General features: G+C 42.4%; 2 protein-coding genes across 2 annotated transcripts in view; both read left to right on the top strand.

Moving 5' to 3' along the window:
- Positions 1–13,298, top strand: part of grk3 (G protein-coupled receptor kinase 3) — a 34,414-nt gene extending 21,116 nt beyond the window's left edge. The window contains exons 8-21 of the mRNA XM_079448680.1: positions 429–520; positions 602–701; positions 802–880; positions 1,373–1,503; positions 3,581–3,675; positions 3,940–4,047; positions 4,990–5,056; positions 6,106–6,206; positions 6,609–6,675; positions 6,772–6,867; positions 7,099–7,261; positions 8,675–8,811; positions 9,974–10,087; positions 10,224–13,298. Coding sequence (XP_079304806.1) covers positions 429–520; positions 602–701; positions 802–880; positions 1,373–1,503; positions 3,581–3,675; positions 3,940–4,047; positions 4,990–5,056; positions 6,106–6,206; positions 6,609–6,675; positions 6,772–6,867; positions 7,099–7,261; positions 8,675–8,811; positions 9,974–10,087; positions 10,224–10,385 — 1,512 coding nt within the window. The 3' untranslated portion in view covers positions 10,386–13,298. The remainder of the gene's footprint in view (positions 1–428; positions 521–601; positions 702–801; positions 881–1,372; positions 1,504–3,580; positions 3,676–3,939; positions 4,048–4,989; positions 5,057–6,105; positions 6,207–6,608; positions 6,676–6,771; positions 6,868–7,098; positions 7,262–8,674; positions 8,812–9,973; positions 10,088–10,223) is intronic.
- A 2,805-nt stretch (positions 13,299–16,103) lies between these two features.
- The window catches only part of myo18b (myosin XVIIIB), a gene marked incomplete at its 5' end in the record, with an annotated part of 25,330 nt that continues 15,439 nt past the window's right edge, over positions 16,104–25,994 (top strand). The window contains 27 exons of the mRNA XM_079448315.1: positions 16,104–16,142; positions 16,448–16,606; positions 17,125–17,493; positions 17,605–17,665; positions 18,216–18,328; positions 18,410–18,577; positions 18,654–18,858; positions 19,069–19,211; positions 19,587–19,687; positions 19,879–19,942; positions 20,023–20,167; positions 20,250–20,420; positions 20,512–20,602; positions 20,691–20,883; positions 21,029–21,109; positions 21,189–21,309; positions 21,395–21,542; positions 22,088–22,271; positions 22,390–22,540; positions 22,791–22,900; positions 23,027–23,092; positions 23,642–23,770; positions 23,856–23,999; positions 24,380–24,469; positions 24,553–24,672; positions 25,473–25,578; positions 25,661–25,785. Of these exons, the coding sequence (XP_079304441.1) occupies positions 16,104–16,142; positions 16,448–16,606; positions 17,125–17,493; positions 17,605–17,665; positions 18,216–18,328; positions 18,410–18,577; positions 18,654–18,858; positions 19,069–19,211; positions 19,587–19,687; positions 19,879–19,942; positions 20,023–20,167; positions 20,250–20,420; positions 20,512–20,602; positions 20,691–20,883; positions 21,029–21,109; positions 21,189–21,309; positions 21,395–21,542; positions 22,088–22,271; positions 22,390–22,540; positions 22,791–22,900; positions 23,027–23,092; positions 23,642–23,770; positions 23,856–23,999; positions 24,380–24,469; positions 24,553–24,672; positions 25,473–25,578; positions 25,661–25,785 (3,597 nt within the window). The remainder of the gene's footprint in view (positions 16,143–16,447; positions 16,607–17,124; positions 17,494–17,604; positions 17,666–18,215; positions 18,329–18,409; positions 18,578–18,653; positions 18,859–19,068; positions 19,212–19,586; positions 19,688–19,878; positions 19,943–20,022; positions 20,168–20,249; positions 20,421–20,511; positions 20,603–20,690; positions 20,884–21,028; positions 21,110–21,188; positions 21,310–21,394; positions 21,543–22,087; positions 22,272–22,389; positions 22,541–22,790; positions 22,901–23,026; positions 23,093–23,641; positions 23,771–23,855; positions 24,000–24,379; positions 24,470–24,552; positions 24,673–25,472; positions 25,579–25,660; positions 25,786–25,994) is intronic.

Genomic DNA, 25,994 nt, shown 5'->3' with positions numbered 1-25,994 from the left:
CCAGGATACTTGCTAACATGGGACTTTTGGCATCATTTTGTGTGGATATGTGTGTTAGACGACGTGAAAGAGAACTCGATTCCGTATGTTGCACATTGTCGGAGATTCAGATTTCAAGTCGGAATCGAGTTCTCTTTTGTGTCATCTTGAGAATATGGCAATTTGCTAATTAAAAATGTTTGTGGTGATACAGCACTGTCCCGATCGGACAGCTGACAGTTCTCTAAACTGGCCCCAAAGGTCTCCAATGCTGGCCCCCGGCCATCGGGCAGTCCCTGTTGTGGAGCCCTGCGTACTGCATTAACATTGCTCATCATTATTTATCATTAGTATTTATGTAAATGCATATGAACACAGACGTAAGCAAACAATGTCTTTCTTTTGCTCACGATCTAATTGTGCTCCACTGGTGCTTCTTTCACTTCTAGTTGACGATGAATGATTTCAGCGTGCATCGAATCATCGGCAGAGGAGGTTTTGGAGAGGTGTATGGATGCAGAAAGGCTGATACAGGGAAAATGTAGGTTGTGTGTTAAAGATGAAGCAAATTCATCACATTTTGTGTTTGGATAGACGGATGTGCTCACTGTGTGTTTCTCAGGTATGCCATGAAGTGTTTGGATAAGAAACGGATCAAAATGAAACAGGGAGAAACGCTGGCGCTCAACGAGAGAATCATGCTGTCATTGGTCAGCACAGGGGTGAGTGACGTCTACCTCAGGTATCAATCAAAACAAAACATCACTCTATTTCTCATTTTACACACTCTCTCTCTCTCTCTCTCTCTCTCTCTCTCTGCAGGACTGCCCTTTCATAGTGTGTATGACGTATGCCTTCCACACCCCGGATAAACTGTGTTTCATTCTGGACTTAATGAACGGTGAGAACTAACATCACATTATCATTCAAATAACGCCATGAAAGTTTAAGATTGCACTGAGACGCATTCACAGAGATGACTTGACTTGTGCCTAAAACCCATGCACCGTTTTTCCTTTACAAGACTAATCTTCTGCTTTCCTCTATAACTTAATGTCAGCCCGAATGGGGCTTCCTCTTCAATCATACTCACACTTCCTGTTTCTTCGCCGCACTTCTCTGAACGTCCTTCTGAATTTGTGAAACTATCACATCACCCACACAGTTCTTCAAGAATCATAGAATCACCTCAACAAATGCATTGATGTTTCCAGTAATAGCCCGGAGTGATGAAGCGATGAACGTTTTTCCCAGAACTGACAGACGTTAATTTGCTGTAATGCGCTTCTGTGAACATCCTTATTAAACAATCATACTAAATATATTATATGACGATTGTTTCAAACTGAATGTGTATGTTTGATAGTGATCAGTCTTTCCTTTTTGTTTTCAGGTGGAGATCTCCACTATCATCTGTCTCAACACGGGGTCTTTAGTGAGAAGGATATGCGCTTTTATGCCGCAGAGATCATCCTGGGCCTCGAGCACATGCACAATCGATTCGTCGTCTACAGAGACCTCAAGGTAAAGCGTCTGTCCGCCGCATTCTTCAGACGGTATCATTTGTTCTTTCTGTCACTTGTTGAGCGCTCCTCCGCTGCGGTCGAAAAGGGAAAACCAAACGTTCTGCTCCACTTTGTGTATTTTGTAACATAAGCTTCTATCTGTTCTGCGTCGTCGTCCGAGGTTATTTTTGTTAAGCTTGGTTGTCACTCTTGGCAGGGCTGTTTATTGTCTCTAAATGGAAAAGTACGTCACATGACGGAGCGAGTCGAGTTGAACCCGCGGCCCCGAGCGCAGGGATTCGCGTGGCGTTTTGAAGACGACTGATGCTGTGTAATTTTTCAACGCTTTGCAAGGAAGCAGCCATCCTCCATGTGGAGGGGAGTTACACAATCCATATGAATTATGCAATTTGAAGTGAGGTATTTGGGCTTTGCGCTGCCAGATGGCTGAAGATGTACATGATCTTCTCTGGCAAGCTCTAAAAATGTGAAGCTGCGCATGTAAGCGGGTAGCATTCTGTTAGCAAACCTTCTTATTGCTATTCACACGATCACTGATGTTTGTATAGTAGAGAAACCCATACGGAGATATCACGTTTGCTTAGTTTTGCCTTTCAGCAGCATTACTGATAACACAAATACATGGGAACGTACAAGATTTATCATTATGTGTCATTTTTCTTAGAAAATGAAACTACATTTTATTAAACTTGGATAATTGCCTTTGTCTGAGAAGATCAAGATAGTTTTCACGAGATGTGTGAAAGACCTTTGTCTATTATACAGGCTAGTTTTTGACAGACATTGATGATGTGATATTCAAATGATGGGGATTTGAAAACAGATGGATCATGAGATAATTATTTATTTTAGTTTTTGATGTCCATGAGTGTTATGGCCATGTTTTTATTTCTAATATTTCACTTAAACCTACACCATATTCATGCTGGAGACGGACATGAAAAAACTAAATAAAATTACTTTTAGCTGTCGCCTGTTTGTTCGCTGTTTGTTGACTTGAAAATCAAGCTAATTTTTCTACCGGGTTGATGTAAACTAGGGATGCACTGATATAACTGATAATTATTTAACATTGGAAGCCGATAATTGATATATTGGCAGATATACGGTATCTAAATATTTATATAACATTTTCTGAGACTGGATCAAAAGTGGATAACTGCTTTTATTTGAAAACATTCACTGCAGAAAACAAGCTAACATCTCTTTTCCTCCTGTAAAATCATGTACCAGGCCACTGGTATTTTTGGTTTACTAGTATGGTTATTCAACAAACAAACTATAGATGTTCTTCCAGAATGACCCGGAGAAGTGTTCTTAACAGATCTCAAGACAGAAAGCATTCAGACAGCAGTCTGATTCAAACAATAAGCTTTCTTATAACGTTTCTACAATTCACACCTTCATAAATGTCTACATACTGTATCTACATCAACAATGTTTTGCTAATATCAGAAAGACAGAACTGTACTGGATCTGAACTGTGTGCAGCTGAAGTGGTTTACCAGGGGAAAAAATTCATTATTTATCCGCCTTCCTCACCACAGGCCCATTATACCCATGAAAATGCAGATCCTGTTGTGAACAGTAGCGAAAAATCTCTTTTTACAAACATTTTTATCTGTTGGCATGTCCTGTGTGTTTTGTCTTTGCACATTATCCATAACTGTGACGAGCTTGGTGCTGCAGTTTTTGCCGGAGGAGAACTGGTTCCTCTGGTTGGGCCTGTGTTCTCCCGATGTTTTTATTTGTGTGTGTTTTGTGCTCTGTGCGTGTGGAGTTGTGTTTTATGCATGTGTGAGTGTATGAACCTCTGTGCGTGTCTGTATTCTGTGTGTTCACTCCTTTTGTTTTAACTTGTTAAACTTTAATGTTTTGCTTATAGTCAATAATGCTTCATGTTCACCGGCTTTGTAACAATGGAAACTGTAACAAGCGCTGTATAAATACAGTTGGATTGACTTGAGCGTCAGAACATTCGCATATAACACATGTGCTTGTCTTTGCATATGTTCCTGTTTTTTTTTGTGATGCGAGTCATTGTGTCAAAGATGTTTTCTTTCTCTTCTCCTCAGCCTGCGAATATCCTGCTGGATGAACACGGACACGTTCGTATCTCTGACCTGGGCTTGGCCTGTGATTTCTCCAAGAAAAAACCTCACGCTAGTGTGTAAGTTCCTCTCCAGAACTTCAGTCATCTTTCATTAGGTTCATGGGAAGTTTCTGTCTCTCCTCCGTGCTCTTCGGCTTTTCTCTAACGCACGTACACAAAGTGCATTCTCGTTCTCATTTCACAATACTATGACATTTCAATCAAACCGTGCTGGAAGGTTTGTTTTGTTAAGGGTTTTTCACTGCGAACGCAGCAAAAATCTGGTATGCTAAATATTGAGCTAGAAGTGTGTTTGACGGGGTGTAATTGCTGTGTTTGCAGGGGTACCCATGGCTACATGGCACCTGAGGTTCTGCAGAAAGGAACGGCGTACGACAGCAGCGCCGACTGGTTCTCTCTGGGCTGCATGCTCTTCAAACTCTTGCGAGGGTAAGGCCGTCCTCGCTCATGAATTCTTGATGTCTCTCGCTCTGTGTCTGTTTCTCTCTCACCTGTTTGATGTGGAGGGTAAAGTTTAAATGTCAGAGGTTTAGAAGCAGGAGGTCAGTCTGCAGACATCACAGAGCAGAAGAAAGAGGCGGAGAGGGAAGGGGGGGCGCTGGGCAGAGGATGAGGGGGGCATGTCTTTCCATTGAAGGGTGTGTGTGTGTTTCACACACTTCAAAGCCAAAAGAAAACTGGTCAGAACAGGCCTAGACAAAAATTGTAAACATACACTTTTCTGTTCTGCTGTATGTGCAGTATGTAAAGTATGCAGATTTTCAGTAGGCGTATAAGGAGCGGGGTGCAACCACATCATTGTGCAGAGCGTTAAATCCCATAGTGCATTGCACACACGTTGACCCTCCATTTCCTATTGTGATGAAGGAATCAAAACTTTCATGCTGTAAATGATAATCTCCTGCTTTTACTAAACATTAAGTCGTCTTAGTGAATCAAAAATTAACACAATCATTTAAATAATAACGGTTTTGTGTCTGAATGAATTAGTCATTTAAATGTTTCCCAGATACATGTGTACTGTTTCACCCAGTAAGAAATAGTATGTAGTATGCACTATTGTGTGTGTACTGAGCTCAAACACTGTGTCTGAACGCGCATACTGTGACAGTATGTACTGAATTGTAATAGTACGTACTATATAGTATGAGTGGGAGTAGTATGAATAGATTTTCGCCATGTTTTATGGTCATGTGACCCGTATGTTCTTTGACCTGTGACGATAAAAAACATAATTTAGTCGCGAGAAATTCATTTATTGGCACTTACATTAAAAACGGACATCCGCCGCCCCCTTCACCTGTCACCTCACGTCTGATGAGCTCTTTGTTTACAGTAACATGAACTCTACTTTATCTTCTGTTCTCATAGACACAGTCCATTCAGACAGCACAAGACCAAAGACAAACACGAGATCGACCGTATGACACTTACCATGGTAAGCAGCCACGTGCTCTTCCTTCTTTGTGGCTTTCTGGGGTTTTATATCAGTTTGTACACGCTGGTTTATCATGGGCATCCTTCAGGAAAATCACATGGTTAGAGATATGTAAACATTTCAATCTCACACACACATTATTCCACGTAAGTGAAGAGGGAAATACACCTGATCCTTTACACCCACTGGGTTTAGCAAGAGAATGCTAATGGAGAGACATTTGCATCCGCGCTTTGCATTCACGGTCTTAGTTTCAACATGACTGTAGTTTATTCCTCAGTTAGCGGCTGCGTTCATGACTGTCTAAACAGACTGCTGAAAATACACTTTTTGAAGATTTCTTTCTCATTGAGCTCATTTTCAGATTGTAGTAAAACTATGCACTTTTAGGCATAGGCCGAGACGCATCTTTATACCGCTCAAGCTGAGCAGTGTGTCATCGGTATAGCATGAGCTTCACAGTTATAAATTGAGGCTTAATGGTATTTGTTATTCTGCTGTTACATTAAAGAAGTTCTAAAATGAGGCTCGTCTTTTAATACAATGCGGGCTGATCAGAACACACGTCTTTATATAATGACAACTGCGCAGACACGCGTCTTCTCCATACAATGTCGGCTGCGCAGACACGCGTCTTTATTCAACAGTTTCTGCGCAGACACGCGTCTTTATTCAACAGTTTCTGCGCAGACATGCTTCTTATTCATACAACGCATGCGACATGCGTCTTTTTACAACGCGAGCTCCACAGTTATGAAGTTAGGCCAGTCTTCTCTGTACAGCGTGAGCTTATGCCCCTTTATCCATGATTATATTTGTTTACAACGCAAACACAAATACTTGTGATTCCTCATCACATTTAGTCTTTGTGGCTTCAGTGAATGTTGATTTAAATGTGCTGTGCTGTTATGATGTTGTTAGTTCTCAAGACGACAACGTTTCTGTCCCGCATGTTTACGTTTTATACGAAAGCCAACGCTCTCATAGAAGGGTGAATAGGCCTGATGTCATGATCATGATGTGACATCATTTCCTCTTTCTGTCATCAGAATGTGGAGTTGCCCGACTCTTTCTCACCTGAACTCAAGTCTCTTCTTGAAGGACTCTTACAGCGAGATGTCGTTAAAAGATTGGGCTGTTTAGGGCGGGGGTAAGTCAACACACGGAACATCCTGAAGGTTGGATGTGTAATACCAAGCCATGACATTGGATAGGTGTGCTTATTAACACAGGTTGTGTTCACTGGAAGTCATTTTTAGTGTCTAGTCTTTAGCTGTTCCTTACTTTAAAAGCAGTCTCACTTCAAATGATGCTCAGAACTGAAGAAATGTTGTTATCTGATAGATTGTCTTTATTTCTCTCTGTAAGAGCAGAACAAAAATAAAAACACAACACTTAACAACAGATGAAACAAACGGAGAATAACGTTTGATGGCTAAAAGCATTTGAGTGTGTAGATGGAGAATTGCATGCTGGGAGTTCTTTCTGTCTGCTTCTGAATTGCTGACACCTGCTGGTCAGAAGTGATGATGGTTGTATTTTTCTGTTGTAGGGCATCAGAGGTGAAGGAGCATGTGTTCTTCAAAGGAATCGATTGGCAGCAGGTCTATCTTCAGAAGGTAACACTAGCTCTTTTTTTTACACACTGTAATGTGTGTTTTGTCATGATGGTTTACAGTAATATTCATCGTCTGCACATCTCTGTTCTGTCACAGTACCCTCCACCCCTCATTCCTCCGAGAGGAGAGGTCAACGCCGCAGATGCCTTTGACATCGGCTCCTTTGATGAAGAGGACACCAAGGGTATAAAGGTATAACCAGTCGATTGTGTTCAGATGAAATGACTAATCTGGGATGGATGTAGATTATGAATTCGTATGTTATTCCGTTAAATAAACTCAAGAATGTGTTCAGCACTTACAATATAGAAGCTAACAGTGCTTAAATTCCTCCTCCTGTGCAGATTTCAAGATTTTGTTTCTTGTGAGCAGTTGTTTCTGAAGGTAGCGGTGACGTGATGTTTGTGTGATTGTGTCTCTCAGCTGTTGGACAGTGATCAGGAGCTGTATAAGAACTTTCCTCTGGTGATCTCTGAGCGCTGGCAGCAGGAGGTGGCAGAGACGGTGTACGACGCCGTCAACAGCGACACGGATAAGAATGAAATTCGCAAACGGGCCAAAAACAAGCAGCAGGGTCATGAGGAGGGTGAGGCACTGACACCTTCCCTTAAACACTAATGCTCGCTTCAAAGTCCACAGAAAGAGTTTCTTGCACTGTAAAAGAAAAGTTGACAAACTTAAAATAATAAGGCAACCGATCAGTTTTCTCAACAAATGTGCTTTGAAGTCCACACAAATCAAACTGTTTTCAAAGTTGTCAAAACATAAATATTCCAGTTTAACTAATGAACAACTGAACCGAATATGTTTTTTTGGCCGAACAGTAGAGAATAGATTGATTATTTAAAAATGAACAAATGTCACTACAACTGCACATGTTTTCTGCCTCAAACAGGCCAAAACTTTGATCATGTACCTGTGTAAGAGTTTGTGTTGAGTTCATTCATACAGGTTGTTGTTGTTGTTTAATGCACTTACACCTGAACATTAAACAAACAAACCTCAACAACGGTCACAATCAAAAACCATCATTCATTGAAATAACTCTAAACTAACAGAAACAATCATATTTAAGCATAAATGAAGCCAGCAAGAACTTAAACACTAATCTCTTAAAGAAAACAAACAAGAAACACTGAATTGAACATGCTGCAATGCATCTTGGGAACTTTCAAAGTCTTGTAATATTATTTGTTCAGAAAACTCTGTTTTGTAAGTCGGACAAACTTTCTATAGCATCTTGACATCAAGTCCAGTCAACAAAATCATCTTTGTTAGAAACACGCTTAGGCTCATTTTGTTCAGAATATGTAAACCCATAATATTACTCCTTTAACTGAAAATTCTATATTCAAGTGACTTGTTCATCTTTGTAGAGATGTAGAGTTCAACTCTTTGCAAGTGGGATTTTTTTTTGTTGTGTTATGAAATAGTGTTTATAAACTTGAGCAGAAGTTCGTGAGACACTCCTGAGCTGTGGTTGTAGAGGTCAAGAACCGTGCACATGTGACTTTTGTCATGAAATTCAATAAAATATATCAGTGGAGGCAACATACGGTCTGCAGCACTCCCATCTTTCCCTCTTCAAGGGTTTAAAATGAAAGATGGTGTTTTCTGGCTAAACCTCCAGCAGGCATTAAATCATAAGCCGTCTACAGAATTGACACACAGTCATTTCACACTGAGGTGCAGAAAGTAGAAAATGACATCTGCTACAGTGGTGAGACATTCTCTCATATGAATTAAAGCGCCCGAGACACGCCCACTTCCACACGTGACCTCAAACAGAGGTGGTTCTGACACTACACGCTTCCCTCGAGGGAACGGCGCCCATCACGTGACCATATGCCTGTGTGGAGGTCAGAAATACATCTTCGAATAAACTCTGAACTGTTGGTGTGCATCGTATATCATAAACGCAAGTCAGCACTCTTTTGATGTATTTAAGTATGTATGTATGTAAGTTCCAGATGTAAATCTTGGTGGTTTGTTTCTGCAGATTACGCTCTGGGGAAGGACTGCATCATGCACGGCTATATGCTGAAGCTGGGAAACCCGTTCCTCACGCAGTGGCAGAGACGATATTTCTATCTGTTCCCTAACCGCGTCGAGTGGAGAGGAGAAGGAGAATCCAGAGTAAGTGTCTTTCTGCTGTCGTGTCCGTGTGAAGTATACTTAGATGGGTTTGAGAGAATGAACATTGCCTGTCTGTCCCTGCACCGTAGGAGCACTGGACAAAAACATTTAAAAAAGGCAAATTCAAGGTGAGTCCGGTGTGTTTCAGACGACGCCTCTTCTCCTTTAGAGTAACCTGAAAAGTAAATGAAGGAGAGGAGGAGTCACCTCGTGTTAGCAATTAGCATACGTCATGAGTCCAGAATTCACCTGCAGCCCAGATGTTTAAGTCAAGTAATAAACAATATAGATGCCCACCTTTATGTTTAGTGTTTCCCCTCTGGCGGACGTGATGTGTTTGTGCACAACTGTAAAGCAGAAGTAGGTCACCGCAGGAGACCAGAGAAATTCAGATCTGTAAGATAAAGACATGGAGATTTCACCAGCGCTTCATTCAGTGTGGTGCAGACGTCTTTTCTATTTGTTTTGCTGTTTGTTGTCTGTAGGAATGCATGACCGTATCAGTGTTAGCAAGTACGGACATTTTTCAGGCTGGTTTTGGATGTTATGATGATGGTATGCAAGTCAAGACAAGGCACAATATTGCGTGTACATTTAAACATACTCTATGTTTGACATTAGAACTGTCATGAAAAAATCTTTTTCTCAAAGATGATGCAAATCAAACGAGATGAAGAATGTTTCATTTGTCAAATCATTAATTCACATGGTTGTGTAATATAAAGGATATTTACATTGACTGTCACAGAAAAACACTATTTTTATTGTGATATTGTGATGGGACCGTATTTATATTTCACACAGTAAAGGAAAATTGCTAATTCTGTTATAAATGTAGCACGACGCTCACATTGCTTATCACAACACCAAATGTCACCAAATGAAATGTTCATTAAACCACAAGATTCATCTTCCCACACTTCACTTTATATCAGGTGTCCTTTCAGGAGGAAGGTGGAGAAGAAGTGTTTGTGAAGTGGGATGACTTCCATTTCTCCTCGTGAGAATCTGATATCAAGATCAGACAGACAGTCTGACAGCGAGTTTGATCGTTGAGAACATGAGCACATTGTTATGCACAACCTCAAGAGGTTTCAGCAGTGATGCAGAGATGTGTGTTTACCTCAGATGGCTTCCATAATCATGTCTGTCCTCCCCACAGCAAAACCTTCTGACCATGGAGCAGATCGTGACGGTGGAGGAGACGCAGATCAAGGACAAGAAGTGCATTCTGTTGAGGATCAAAGGAGGGAAGCAGTTTGTCCTCCAGTGTGAGGTGAGACTGTCACATGTTCTTGATGTGTTGGGCCAGCTTGGACATTTGTATTTGTAACGAATCATTACTTAAATAATATAAGAGTGCTTATCACTGAGATTGTTTGTGACGGGTTGTGTTGTGTTGTTCCTCACAGAGTGACCCAGAGTTTGTTCAGTGGAAGAAGGAACTCACAGAAGCATTCACCGAAGCTCAGAAGCTGCTCCGTCGTGCCCCCAAAGTCATCGGCAAGGGCCGAACCAACGTGGTGGAACTGTCCAAACCTCCGCTCACCCACCGTAACAGCAACGGCCTGTGAGCCGCCCCCCGTCCCAGCCACCCATCATCACCACCGCCTGTCCATCCTCTTCATCGTCTCACGCCCTCCCAACTCTCTCACTGTCCAGCATCATAAAGCTTCCCAACACGTGCCCGAAGAAGCTTCAGCTGGATTTGTGCCCTGCTGTTTCCTGCTGTTTGTCAATCACACACACACACACGTATATACATGGAGTTTCTGCAACTTGACACGTCGGGATAACGTTAAAGATCACAGACGTCAACGCTGAGTCTGAAGATGGTGCAGGCTGGGATACTGCACCACCTGGTTTGAGCACATCACTCTCTCTGATGCTCCTGTTCATCCAGCACACGCTCCGGTGTGATGTCAGCGTCCACCTAAACTCTCTACCCAGCATGCTACAGATGGACGATCTCTCAAAAGACTATTTCACTCTTGTTGTCTTTCGTGGAAGCTTTGCGGCCGTGTCTGTTCGGGACGCGTGTGCTCTCTCTCTCTCCAGACGCTATGACCGCATGACATGCATGGGCACGCCAGTCCTGCATTTTGTGCTAAACGGCTCTCCTGTACCTGTAAAGACTCACCGTTGAGTTCAAGAAACTGAGATGAGTGCACGTTCAGGCTAATTCGCAAGTGTGCAAAAAAGAGATTGTGTTTGTTGACTGACTATTTTTTTGGTGCTCACTCCCTGTAAAGACCAAATTGAGTGTGTTGAGGTGGTGTTGCTTTGAAAGGGCAAGGCCGGGTAATTGGAGGAATTCCTTGTCTTTCACCTTGAATGTATTTTGTTTTTGTTTGTAAAGAGAGTGATTTACGCTGCTCGACGACAGGACGGAGCTGGACACACCCAACTCGCAGAAGTGCAAAAAGTGCCAATGAAAATGAACCGCATAACTTGAGACGCTTCGCGTCATGCGATCGGACCCTGCATACAGTGTTGTGAATGCACAGCGTGAGACTGACCCCATCTCTCTGGGTGAACTCTGATACTGATGCGAGACTTCTTGGTTCGAGGGACCACTTGGAAAAGAACGCGACGGCAGCATTCTTTCTTTTATCCGACTGTGTATATAAGAACCCGTCCTTTCTCTGTGCATCTACAGTATAATCTACTTGACAATGTTTGCATATGTGGTCTGCCTGTCTGTGTTCGTCCCTGTGTCTCAGCTTGGGGCGGGGTGGGCGGGGTTCACATCTGTCGATCAGCGTTCACGTGCATGCCTCGGTGTCATCTCATAATGAGGTGTCGTCCAGGTTTGACGAGATGTGCGACACGTCATCCGTTCACAGGCAGAAAGACTGTTACGTCAGGTGTGAGATGATGGTGTGGGGTGTTTGCATGCACAGGTGTTCGGAAAAGGTGGGACAACTTTAAACCATTCGTTGTAAGGCTAGTTTCAGTTTTTATATCGTTTTGAATGTGACTCATAATGCAGATTTCTATAGATGACGTGTGTGTCACGTGCGTTTATTTGTCTCCATTTGTCTAAATGGTGAGACGAGCGCACAGGCACGAGGTGATTTTAAAGACTATAAAGGCATTTTTGTTCCTTTGTGTATATTCAGGTTAAGTTTTTCATGCAGTAATTTTTGTTCTCGATGACTCCTTCGTGCGTTTCCATTGATTTGCGATTTGCATGTGACCTTGCAAAGAAATGTCAGGGTTTTGTGGGTCCATCGGTTTTCGTAGCCTTTGCGTGTCGGGGAGGTGCCATCCAGCTTGTTGAACCATATTCTCACTGCACTTTTACATCACGCTTCACGAGCTGTTCAGAAATAATGTGCCAAATGACTTCAGGAGAGTGTCCTGAACCAATGCCCTCGCCCGCTTCATTTCCACGGCAGATATGGTACGTTATAGCAGGCGAGCGATGGGGATTCTGGGTACACAAATGTGACCAAATTCAGGTGATGTGGGGCGAAGGTTTTGACTGCTATCTGCAAGCCTCTTTAAAAAAAAGGGTGGCACCTTCGCCAGTCCTAAATATCCATGTTTTATTCAGGGGTTTTATATTTTTGTTTTAACGGTAGCTTTTCATTCGCTCGGTCAGTGTTTTCGCTTCATTCGGTTGCTTGTGTGTCTTTTCCGTAGCCATGAATTTATCTGGCGAATCCAGGTTTGGCGAAATGGAAGACAGTAAATAGGATAAAAGAAAAACAAACTATGGAAAATCTAAGTATATATGTGTATATGAAATAAAAACAAATGAGCTTAGATTTATTTAAACGATTTTGCATTGTAGAAGCAAAAGTGGTTTTGGGGAAGGGACGGGGTTCGATGTGAGTTCAACTGTTTGTGGTGAAGAATCAGCTCAGATCTTGCACATAAACCTTTCGATATTGTACCTTACGAGTTACAGATGATTATTTTTGTTTGTTGAATACAGGATACTGCTCTCTTTCATATTTATTGTCTGGTCGGGGAGCAGCGGAGGTCAGCTGTGTGTGTGGGGGGTCTACCGAGGGCACGAGGCTGTCGAGAACCCAAACTCTTTTTCATGTGCCACAAACAAACGCAAATACTACTGTCTGGGGTTCTTAACATTACCGTTATGATGATGATGATGATTATAATTATTGATAATATTCAATGAATGACATTTGTTATTAAAATAATTTTTTGTCCCAGAACAGCTAGGAACGTGTGTGTTGGACTGCTCATAAAACCAGTTCAGAAATAAAAGCCTCTTTTTTCGTGTCACTCTCTTCTCTGTTGTGTCCATGCTTGGTGTTCTTTTTCATATTAAACTGCATAATTTCTAGATTTATTGTGTTTCTCAAGATGAACAAACGGCAAGTGTTTGTTTTAGAGACATCCGTACACTTCATGTCATGGTCATGTTGTGTGTGGGGACTGATGCAGATGTTTTGAATGAGTCCTCTTCTAATCACATCATCTACTCCGTCTATAATAAAATCTCTCGTGGGCTTAAAAATGTCCCTTTAACTTTTTGTCCTCTCTTCCCTCTCCTTGTATTCAGATATAAAGCATGACATTGTTCTCACAGGGTGGAAACAGGTAAATCACATCACATTACAGACAAGCAGAACACGTTCAAGTGGTGGTTTTTGTCCGTGTAATTTCATTAAATTATTTTAAACCGGCATAGTTTCTGTGCTGTCTCTTTAAAGCCGGTCACTTGTTTTCGTTTATCTAATACAGCTTTCCTGTATCTCAGTGGTAAGAGCATTGTGTTAACAGCGCAAGGTTGTGTGATGGATCTCAGGGGATTGCAGATACCTGTGTATAAATGTATAAGATAATGCAAAGTAAGTCGCTTTGGATAAAAGCATCTGCTAAATGTAAATGTATTGCAATGACATTTATTCATACACAACAACAATGTTCAAAACACATTTGTAGTCATTGTGTTAAAGAATATTAGGAAATCTTTCGAGGTCACAAAACCCTCTTAATTGATCTAAAAAGCATTTGCTTGAGCCTGTTTTTAAGGGTGTAGATGCTGTTTTAAAGTCGACAATGTTGAGCTAATAAAATATTTCATTTTCTGCGGTCACTTCAGGTCATGATGTCTCATCCAGCACTTCAAAATTCTAATGTCATCCCATCTCTGACCAATATTATGATTCATTTTTCATTTCTCCCTCTCTCTCTCTGACACCTCCTCCTGCAGCCCCCCGTCCCCCCATCCCACAGCTGAGTCTGTCCATCAAATCCAGTCTGTGGCCATTAGACATCCAGTGGACAGTTGTTTCTTTCTGGAGCTGTTGCTTATATCAAGGTGTCAAGCTCTGCAATATTGCCGTCTTACTTTACAAAAAAACTTTGAGTTCCTTGTGAAATAAAATCATTTAGAGGGCCTCCGATTGGTCCAATTCATTTGTGTTGAAATCATGTCCAGTTTTGTTTTCAGCTGGTTTATATGAGCTCTCCTCTGACTGTGTTTCCCAAACAGGGTTGTGTCCCACCTCCCATTACTGCTGGGTATTTATAGACGTGTCTTGTGTTAACGCAGCTGCCATGCCTCTCTCTCTCTCTCTCTCTCTCGCTCTCTCGCTCTCTCTCTCTGTGTGTGTGTCTCTATTTCAGTTTTCAGCTTCACAGACACACATTGGCGGTGAGACTGTGCGCCTTGCGTTTGGCCTCTCAGTTGTTGAGTTTCACACATAAAGTTGTTATTGGATATATTTTTCCTCTCTAGACGAAGCCATCACAAGGTATGCCCACGGTTCTTTCTTCTTAACACCTGAATAAATCTGTTTCTTGAGTAGATATCAGGATTTATTTATAGATCTTCAGCTCTTACATTCTCCCGTCCGGTGGTCTGGCAGCTCTTCACACACACAGTTTGACGTCGACCCGTTTGAGTGTTTCAGGTCGGATCTGTTGGATCTTCAGGATATTTCATAAGTAAATGCAGCAGATTGTTTCCTGCCACTGACTAATCTGTACCGTTGTTTGCTCTTTAAATGTGGCTGTGAACATGGTTTGATCTTGTCCCCTGGTTAGGCCTGGTTTCCCTCTGAGGTTTTGGGTTCCTCGCAACCGTTTGCAGACTGTTTTGAACTGTTTGCCTGGACCGGGGGGGCTGCTAGAATTTTATAGTTTTATTTAATGAACACTGCATATAGGAATTTATTGTGTGTCTGATATTTGACCTGTGTTTTGACTTCCATAACCTTTTATGTTTTGCTTATAGTCAATGTTTTCTTGTACAGCTGCTTTGTAACAATGAAAATTGTAAAAAGCGCTCTATAAATAAAGCTGACTTCTAGTCAGATATACAGATTTGGTACATATTTCAATACAGTATCTTTAAATGATTGTTTACCGTCAGATGATTTAGGGTTTGTGTTACTGCAGAGATGAAGTCCAGTTGACTCCACAGTGTATTCATGTATCAGTGGTCAACGCTGTTTAAATCACAGAGGGTTTTAAAAGTGATCAAAAGAATATTTGAAGAAACTCTTTGGCATGTTTGTCTATGTTGTTGTGATTCGAAGATGTTTAAAATGTCTACACACTGAGACAAACCAAACAAGGCAACCTATCATAAAGGATGTTTAGATTATAAATGCACACAACATAAGAAGTTATTTTTACGTAATCATGTTTGTTGGCTGAACATAAATAGGCCAGATGGGTTATTTTCATATAGGTCGAAAAAACATGGTTCTGTCAGTTTGAAGTAACATTTGGTGAAGAGCGTCTGCTCGCGGAGATGTTTTGATTGAAATGATCCATTCAATAACATTACAACACACACACACACACACACACACACACACACACACACACACACACACACAAGCTTTCCTGGGTTACACATTCAAAACCATGAACAGACACACACACTGGTTTGTAATCAAGACATGTTTTGGTTGAGGAAAATGATCCTTTTGTTTGTTTTCATTACTGTAATGCAAAAAGGAGAAGAAAACATTTGTGTTTTGTTTCTGTAGAACTGTAAGTTTACACAAGTGTTTGTTGAGCTGAATTGAATTGATGCTAATGTTAAACATGATGATTTTCATGACAGTGTTATGATTCACACGTTTCTACATTACAGTAATGAGTATTACAAGTATTTAAAACTTGATTCATAGTTTAAAAAAGTGCACCATGTTCAGATTTTTGTGAGATGACCTGTTTTCTTCCTCTCGCTCTCCATCACCAGGTCCACAGTGTCACTTTGTCCATTTCTGTTGTCGTCTGTCCCTCCTCACATCCGTCTGAGATCTGCGTGTCCGGCCGTGTGTTCTCTTCAGGCCATCATGGCGCTCTCCTCACGATTAAAACTTTGGGAACAGAAGGGAGGTGCAGATCAACTCGCACTAACACTAAAGATTCTCTTTCACTTCATGAGTTCTTCATCTCGTCAAAGATTTTTATTACAAACACACCTCACCCATGAACTCTTGAGTCTATTTTTCAGTGGAAAACAAAAAGGAGATATTTAGAAAAATGTCTCTGTGGTTCATAGATTATCGACATTCTTCAAAATATCTTCTTTTGTGTTCTACAGAAGAAACACTAATAATGAAGGACGAAAGATGATGACAGAATTCTCATTTCTGACTGAACGTGGTTTTATATGGAGTCTTGTGTGTGTGAACAGATCAAAGAGGAGAAGAAGCCTCCTCCCTCCGCCGCCGCCGCCGCAGCACCTCCTCCACCTCCTCTCTCGGCCGTACCGGGAGGATTCCTCAAACAGCTGGTCAGAGAAACGGAGAAAGAGATGAGGCTCAAAGAGCCGGAGCTCAAAGAGGAGAAGGCGGTGAGATCTCGCACACTTTCATGTTAATGCATTTACATATATTTACATTTAGTCATTTAGCAGACGCTTTTATCCAAAGCGACTTACAAAGAGTTCAAGGAGCAATAAAGCATCGGATTCTGCTCATGTTCAATCTCGAGAGCCGTCCCGTCAAAACAAATTGGTCCGATGTTCAAAAGCGGTCACTACCTAGAAACTGACTTCACTTAACAGCGTCCTCTCTCTTAAAGGAATTCATCATTAAAAATACTCATGTTATCTTTATGTACTCACCCTCCTGTCATTCAAACACCTGATCTACACAAGTAGGTCTGTACTAGAGTTCATTTGATATTTCGCATGACATATTGTACTGTTCATATTTGTTTGTACATTTCAAAGACTATTAATTAAATGTTTAGTATTATGAATTCAAGACTTTTAATTGAATCAAGTCTTAAGCGCAACATACTGAGTGGTGTTCAGTCATGAACCAAATGTAAGGTTTCCGTCTCTTGTGTTTTGCTCGTCCCTCACAGCCCAGGAAATTAAGCGATAACCTGGTCCAGCATTTCTCTCTTCCGGATGAGACTCCGCCCATACTGGAAGCAGAGATGACACTGCGAGCCGAGCAGCTGGTGAACGGTGAACGTGGACGACACGCGACGCTAACAGAGAGAAAAACATCCTCACCCCGGACGATCATTTCACCCGATCCACATCATCAGAAAACAGATCAGAGAGCGCTCAGTCCCGCTTCAGAACACATCACAGGGACGTCTCTGATTCAACCGGAGGAAAAAGAAGTGAAGAGGAGAGAAGTCAAGGTACCACAGGAAGTTCATGCACTCAAACAGGAAGTGAAAGAGGAGAGACAAGAACCAGAAGGTCAACTCACTGTGACACCTGTAAGAGATGAGCCGGCGGTGTGTAGAAATCAAAGAACAATCAGACATTACAAAACATCTGCTCTGTAATAATAAACATGATTGTGTCTTTCTCTCGTTCTGTGTCTGTAGAGGGATGTTTGGTATGAAGTGGGCAAGGTGTGGTATGTTCAGAGAGACGGCTACACGCTTGGTTAGTCGTCTGTTCTATCTGACATGTGCACAACAACACACACAAACAGACAAGAAAACTCTCTTCAGTCAATTGATCAGATTCAGCAGATTTGTCTGTCTGTCTGTCTCTATCATTGTCTGTCTGTCTGTCTGTCTCTATCATTGTCTGTCTGTCTCTATCATTGTCTGTCTGTGTGTCTGTCTCTATCATTGTCTGTCTGTGTGTCTGTCTGTCTGTCTCTATCACTGTCTGTCTGTCTGTGTGTTTGTCTGTCTGTCTGTCTGTCTCTATCACTGTCTGTCTGTCTGTGTGTGTGTCTGTCTGTCTGTCTGTCTCTATCATTGTCTGTCTCTCTGTCTGTGTGTCTGTCTGTCGGTCTCTATCACTGTCTGTCTGTCTGTCTGTCTGTCTCTATCATTGTCTGTCTCTATGTCTGTGTGTCTGTCTCTACCCCGTCTGTCTTTATTGCTGTCTGTCTGACTGTACTGAAATGCCTATTCAGTCAATTTGAGAAAATCAAGAGGAGTTTTAGAGTGACCTTTGACCTGTCTCTCTCTCTCTTTTACAGCCACTCAGCTGAAACCCGATGAGGGCACGCCGGAGCTCCCGGATCAGCGTGTCAGAGTTCGACTGGACTCAGACGGTTCTGTTCACGATGCATCAGAGTATGAGATCGAGAAGGTGCGGTGAAACTCAACATGGTGTTCTTATCTCGAGTCATGATTTGATGTTTGTGTGAGCGGTGTTGATGTGCGTGTTCAGATAAATCCGGCTGATCTGGATCTGTCTGAAGATCTCAGCGATCTCGTGAGCATCAACGAGTCCAGCGTCCTTCACGTTCTGACCAATCGAGCGAAAGCGTGTCATCCTCTCACTCATGCTGGACCCAATGTGCTGGCGCTGTGGCCTCCTCAGTCTCCAGCCGGCAAGGTTTGATCAAAACAACATCCCCTGATATACACGGGTGTCAGCGGTAGATGCGAGCGCTTGTTTTCTCTGTGTTTAGGTCCGGAGTCGTCGCTGGGACTGTTGGTCAGCTCCCGAGCCGCTGCAGGCTCTGGTCAGACGGGTGTATGTGTCTATGGTGGGTCAGAGGAGAGATCAGACGCTGGTGGCTTTGGGTCGCAGCGGTTCTGGGAAAACCACCTCGTGCCAGACGTTCTCACTGGAGCTTCTCAAACAAGCGGGAGCAGCAGGAGAATCTCTGACCTGTGAGAATATCCCTGACTCTCTGATGTTTAATGGATTATTACGGACCTCATGTTAACTGTTGACGTTTGCATGTGAAGGGCAAGAGGTTTGAGTCTGTGACGCAAAATGACAAAAATGATGTTTACTGTGTGTTATTGCTGTGAATGATATTATTTTGTATACTGACATTAAGTTATTGTTCAAATGTTTGTATTTGTGTGTGAGTGCAGTAGAGCGTCTGCAGGCAGTCTTCACTGTATTGAGATCATTTGGTTGTGTGAGTTCACCTCACAGTGACGCTTCAAACCGTTTCGCTATGGTGCTTTCACTGGACTTCAACCACGCCGGACTCGCCGCTGCTGCACACCTGCAGGTCTGTCTGACCGTCTGTCTGTGTTCCGGTTTGTCTGTCCGACTTTCTGTCTTTGTTCTGGTCTCTTTCTCTCTCTCTCTCTCTTTCTATGTCTGTCTCTCTGTTTGTCTTTCTCTCTGTCCGTCTGTCTCTGTTCCTGTCTGTCCGTCTATCTGTCTTTCTCTCTGTCTGTCTGTCTGTCTGTCTGACTCTATCCCTGTCTTTCTGTCTCTGTTCCTGTCCGTCTCTCTATCTCTGTGTGTCCAAATATATCATTATATTTGTCATTCTGTCTGTTTATCTGTCTGTCAGACTTTCTGTCTACATATCATATATTACACACTATAGCCTAAGTGTGATATGAGCACTGCAGTTGTGTTGTTCTGTGCGTTTCAGACGATGTTGTTGGAGAAGTGGCGAGTGTGCCAGCAGCCGGAGGGAGAGAGTAACTTTCTGGTGTTCTCTCAGATGCTGGCAGGCATCAGTACAGACCTGAGGTCAGTTTACAGCTGTTTGTATTGTGAAGTTTCTCTCTGTTAAAGACAAAGTTATGGCGGTAAAGCCCAGATCGTGCACCTCGTGTAGTGAGGCACGCATGAGCAGATCGCCGGCACTCTTCAGAGCAAAAGCCTCAGAGAGAATGCGCTGTGATGTCATTTCCTGTGTCAATCTTGTTCTTTCGTCACAGGACAGAACTGCAGCTCTACCAGCTGAAGGAATACAACTCATTTGGTATTACATGTCCAACAAAGGTACACACTATGAAAAGAGCAAATGTCTTAACGTCAGAGTGTGTTTTGAATGAGTGACACGCGTGTCTTCTTCACTTCAGGTGGATGAAAAGCAACGAGCGTCAGTGGGGTTTGGGAAGCTGCTGGCTGCTATGAACACACTGGGATTCTCATCAGATGAACAGAAAGCCATATGGCATGTTTTAGCAGGAATATATCATCTGGGCGTTGCGGGAGCATGCAAAGGTACATGAACACATGAATAACTGGAGAATTGTTAAAACACAATCGTCATGTCTTGTTTTGTTTTTTTCTCCCGTGGCTCCAGTGGGTCGTAAGCAGTTTATGAGTTTCGACAGCGCGCAGACGGCCAGCGTCGTCCTGGGATGTGAGGGAGAAGAGCTTCAAACGGCCGTCTTTAAACATCACCTGAGACAACTGCTGCAGAGCGCCACCGCAGGAATCAGAGACAGACGAGCGGCTGAAGGACTCGAGGAGGGTCAGAACTCTTTCACAGCTCTCGGGAGATTTGACGGAGATGTGATTCCACTTGATATAAAAACGGATGTTTACAGATGTTTGTGTGTCAGGTCCTAAAGTCAGTCCGGTTCAGTGTGTCGGGGGGATGGCTGCTGGTCTCTATGAAGAATTGTTTACCACTATAGTCTCTCTCATTAACAGGTAAACGAACATACGTCCGTGCGTCTTCCAAAGTGTCTTCCCTGAGAGTTCGGTGTCTAGCGTGTGAATGTTGTTGTTGTTTCTCCAGAGCTCTCCAGTCTCAGCAGCTCACGCTGGCGTCTGTGATGGTCGTGGACACGCCGGGCATGAGAAACCCCAGACACGGCGGTGAGGAGCGGGCGGCCGGATTCTCCGAACTCTGTCACAACTACTTACAGGAGAGACTGCTGGAGCACTGCTTCAATCACACCTTCACACACACGCTCCACAGATACACACAGGTACTGACGCCTCAACAAACACACAGGGTCATGGACGCTTCGCATGATGCAAATTGAGATTCCTTGGATCGGACTGTCTAAACATCAGAGGTCAAATAATATTTGAATGATACGAGCGTGAATGTATTTCTGTGTGTGTGTTTAGGAAGGAGTGCCTGTAGATTTCGCTGCTCCAGAGTCGAGTCCGTCAGATGTTGTGAACGCTGTAGATCAGCCTGGACTTCAGGTATCGGTCGGATGATCTGTTGCATGATTCTCACATGTGGCGGTCATGTAGTGTTACAGCGGTGTGGTTGAATCATCAGGTGAGAGGAACAGAAGGTGACAGTCGTGGACTCCTGTGGGTTCTGGATGAAGAGATGCTCACTCCCGGTTCTACAGAGAACACGGTTCTGGAAAGAGTCTGTCAGCATTTCAGTGGAACAGGTATCATTCATCAGCGAGTCTGGGAAAGGATTGTGTTTTCTCTGGGATGTTTTTTATTCACCGATGGGTTGTTTGGTTTGTTCAGTCCGTCAGTGTGAACAGCCTCTTCATTGTGAGATCTCTCATGTGATGGGTTCTGATCCGGTCCGTTACGATCTGTCTGGATGGTTCAGTCATGTTCAGAATAATCCTTCAGCTCTCAACGCCGGCTCACTGCTGCACAACTCTTCTGTGTAAGAAACACACACCAACTCACATTAATGGCTCTTAGTTGACACAATATCAAACTTATTTAACCACAATTATTACAAAGATCAATGATATCAATTAAACAGATATGAAATGTTTATATATATATATATATAATTTATCATTCACACTGCAAAAAAATACTTTTCGCTCTCAATATTTTGTTTAGTTTTCTAGCATATATTAAACTGAGACACAAAAATATCAATAAAACAAGAAAACATGTCTGCCAGTGGTTAAGAATAATTGACTTTATTTTTTTCACAGACTTAATTCATTTTAAATGTGTTTTAAAACAAAATAAAAGCAGAAAACATGAAGAATTATGTGTTTTTTAACAGCTAAACGTACATTTCTTTGTAGTTTTGACTTGTTTTTCGATACAAATGTTTAAAATTCAAAAACTAGACTCAACGAAACACTTGTAATGAATGGATTCATTCTGTGAGTCTGGTGTGCCCCAACAAAACCAAAGACGGAGGTAAAACGGTGTATATCAGAATCTCCATGTCTTTCTTCTCTTATATAGCGTAGCGATTAAAGCTCTGTTCGGGCCGCGGGCGTCTGTTCCTCCTCTCTGTCGGGGTTTGGGTGGTGTTGAGGGCGGCTCTCAGCGTTCTCTGGAGAGAAGCGGCACAGTTCGCAAGACTCTGAGCGGAGGGATGGCGGCTCTCAGGAGACATTCTCTCTGCATCTCTGTCAAACTTCAGGCGGTGAGGAGAGACGGGGTCCTGTTACCGTGGAAACAAATGACACGTCTGTTATCTGTTAATGTTTATGAGATCTGTGTGTTGTTGGTAAACACTTGTGTGTGTGTGTGTGTGTGTTCAGGACGCTCTGCTGAATGTGATTCGTCGAGCTCGGCCGGTGTTTCTTCAGTGTTTGAGTGTTAAAACAGATGCTGGTGTATTTGATGTTCCATCACTGCGTGTACAGCTGCACTCCACACACCTGCTGCCTGCGATACACCTCTACAGAACAGGTTTAACACGCCTTTAAATCATGTTTCGGGATCATTTTCACATCATTTTCTTTTTTCGTTCTCTTACAAACAACTCTGTACCTCATCAATTAAAAAAGCTACATTTATCAAGTTGATACACAGACATGTGTTGAGAGAAAAGTGATGTGATATACTGTGATGTCTTATTCATACAGCCATTCTGATTATAGCCAATATTTTGTTAATGGGATTTATCTGTTTGTAATATTCTCTCTCCTGTGATCGTCAGGTTACCCCGAGCACATGTCCGTGGGTGATTTCCGCTGTCGTTTCCAGGCTCTCTCCGCTCTTATCATGAAGCGTTATGGTTCTGTCTTCATCACTCCAGACGAGAGGAAGGTCTGGACCTCATCGCTCACACTTAACATCACATTTCTGTCTAATGAGGAGATTTATCCGCCTGTTAATCGATCAGCAGACCTGACGCTGGACTTGTGTATGTGTCTCTGTGTGTTTATATATCAGGCCGTGGAGGAGTTATTGATCGAGCTGGATTTGGACAAGAAGAGTATTGTGTTGGGCCCGAGTCGGGTGAGCGGGGTTTTCTTCTTCTTTTGATCTGGATGATAATATGTAAGGGATAATGCACAGGCAGACGGTTGTTATCGCAGGAATTAGCCCCGACAGTGTTAACAGGACCCGACGGGACCATGACTTGCCACATGAAAAAGAAACCGGACATGAAAAGTGAACTTGAAATATTTTATTAGCTCATTTTTACGGAATGCAATAAACTTTTACTTTCGAAAATTACATCACTATCATTTGGGGCTAGAACAGATGCTTTGGCCGCTCAGACGGACGTATTATGAAAGTGTGAACGCATGCAAAAAACAAGTATGCATGATACCCCCCCGCCTTGGGCAGTATTAACCATGCACCCCCTAATAATCACATCACCCCCCATTGACAGAAGTGGTGGAGGGGCCGATTTTCTTCCCAGACCTGCCCTGGCTGCCTCCGTGTGTTATTAGTTGAGAGGTTTTAATCTGGGAATAACGAACCTGCAAGTGTCGCGACTGGCCAATCAGAATCAAGCAACGAGCCATGTAATAAATAAAGATGATGTGTGTGTGTCAGGTGTTTATGAAGCGTGGCGTCCTGAGGTCTTTAGATCTTCAGAGAGATCAGTTGGTGAGCGGTTGGCTCGTTCTGCTTCAGGCATCATGTCTGGGTCACCTGGGCCGCCAGAAGTATCGCCGCATGAAGGTCAGTGTCCTATTGATCCTCTGATGATGATGAGATGCGTGCAGGGGTTTTACAGGCTCTGTGTTTTGTGCTGATCTGGGATCAGGTTCAGCAGATGGCAGTGAGATGTGTTCAGAGAAATGTGCGCGTTCTGACCGCAGTGTCCGGCTGGAGTTGGTGGAAGCTCTTGTGTCGAGTTCGCCCCCTGCTGGACGTCAACATGGATGACCAGAGACTCAGATCCAAAGAGGTACCAAACACATCACCCATTTAATCTATTAATGTCCGACAGCAATGTGAAAGACTGACAGCGTGACAAGACACACGAAAACCGTGAGAAAAATCCAGGTCACATATGTACATGTAGAAATATGCTTAAAAGGGAATCTGAACTTGTTTTCTTTGCAGTCTGGAAAAATACAGAGCATCTCTTCTGTTCTCCGGTTTTCATTTTCTGAACCGTCATGCAAACGGAAACAAGACTTTTATTTGAAATTTAGGAGAAATGTTGTTAGTAGATCACAGAATGAAACAAAAATGATCGGTTCACCTCAACACACACCTATAAATAGTAGACTAAAGTCTCAGACATGGAAGAGTGTGGTTGTGTCATTGACTGTTGTGTGTCAGGATGAGATCAGCGCTCTGAGGAGACGCCTGGAGAAATCAGAGAAGGAGAGAAATGAGCTGCGTCAGATCTCAGACAGCCTGGAGACTAAGGTTAGTGTGTTTGTCCTTTAACGGTCTCTGATTGAAGAGTCTCGTACAGATCACAGAGTTCACGTGTGTGTGTGTGTGTGCAGGTGACGGCTGTGACGTGTGAATTAAGTGATGAGAGGTTTCGAGGAGATGCCATCAGTCAAGCTCTGGACACTGAACGAGTTGAAAGACTTCGACTCGCCAAAGAGAACAAAGAACTGCAGGTAGATCACAAGCATCATCTCGTCTCTATATGACACATCAATCTCCTGTTTCTATATGTGTGATTGGTCAAACCAGATCCAAAACATGTGACGATGTGTCTCACACTGCAAAAACGACTTTCTTACTTCAGTCTTTCTTTCTTGTTTTCCAGTAAAAATTTCCAAACATTCTTGAATCAAGAGGACCTAAGAAAATACGTTTTGTTTTTCAGTGAATTTGTGCTTAGAACAAGAAAAAAAACCTGCCAAAGGGGGTAACTTTTTCAGGAAAACAAGATTAAAAGACTAAGTAAGAAAGTCTTTTTTGCAGTGAAGTTTAATGCAAACATTACCCAGTGAAAAACATTTTCATGATTCAAATAAAAAAGAAAATACTGTGCCATATTAAGTTTGAATTTATTGCAAGGATTGCCCCTTGAGATGAAACATCTCATATACAACATATACAACACAAATAATAGCAATAATACAACACAACTTTACAAAAACAATTCAACCTAATTCAAATCAGTTTCTCAACATCATACATTATTAACATAGAACCAAATATTACCAGTATATCTTGTTGATTTTTTGTCATTGTTGTCATGTGACCCGTGTTTGGTGTAATGAATTAGTAAATAAAATAAGAGCATAATTAGTTGAATTACATTAGTTCTCCCGTAAATGATGCTTTATTTTAAGTCACTTTGTTTTATACTTACAATTCTGTATAAATCAATCTTAATTGGTTTACATTAGAGATGTTCTAGTAATAAGTTATTATTATTCATGAAAGTAATGTTTCCGGTGTTCCTCAGAGTCGTGTGGATCAGAATAAAGTGTGTCTGGAAGGTCTGGAGAGGCAGTTAGAGGAAGAGAAGCAGAAAGTGAAATGTAAAGAAGCTCTCGCTGGACTGGCCACAGGTACGTCAAGCATCCCTGAGGGAAACACGGCCAATCCTGATGACAAAGAATACAGATTGTTTGTGTTGTCGTCCTCACGCAGAGAGCGAGATACAGCTGCAGCTGGAGTGTGCGCATACAGAGGTGGAGTTTCTGCGCAGACGTCTGCGTCAGACAGAAGAAAGATTTGAGAATGAGAAAGATGCCAGACAGCAGCTGGACACGAAGGTAAAGCTTGATGTGAACCAGGTTCGAGGTCCTTTTTATAAACAACGTCCCTATCCAAAAAAAGCCCAAAATACAACAAAACGATGAGAGAAGGAGCATTAAATATGAGCAACAGCATTTTTATCTTCATAGCACGGCAAGCAGATAAAGAAGATATCAAAGCTATAAAACACCATGACATAAGTCCTGTCCTCACTTTATCTCTCTGT

The sequence above is a fragment of the Barbatula barbatula genome (genome assembly GCF_947034865.1).
Source record: "Barbatula barbatula genome assembly, chromosome: 24".
In the NCBI taxonomy this organism is placed as follows: domain Eukaryota; kingdom Metazoa; phylum Chordata; class Actinopteri; order Cypriniformes; family Nemacheilidae; genus Barbatula; species Barbatula barbatula.
The sequence above is the reverse complement of the archived record's forward strand: the minus strand, read 5'-3'. Positions and strand labels throughout refer to the sequence as shown.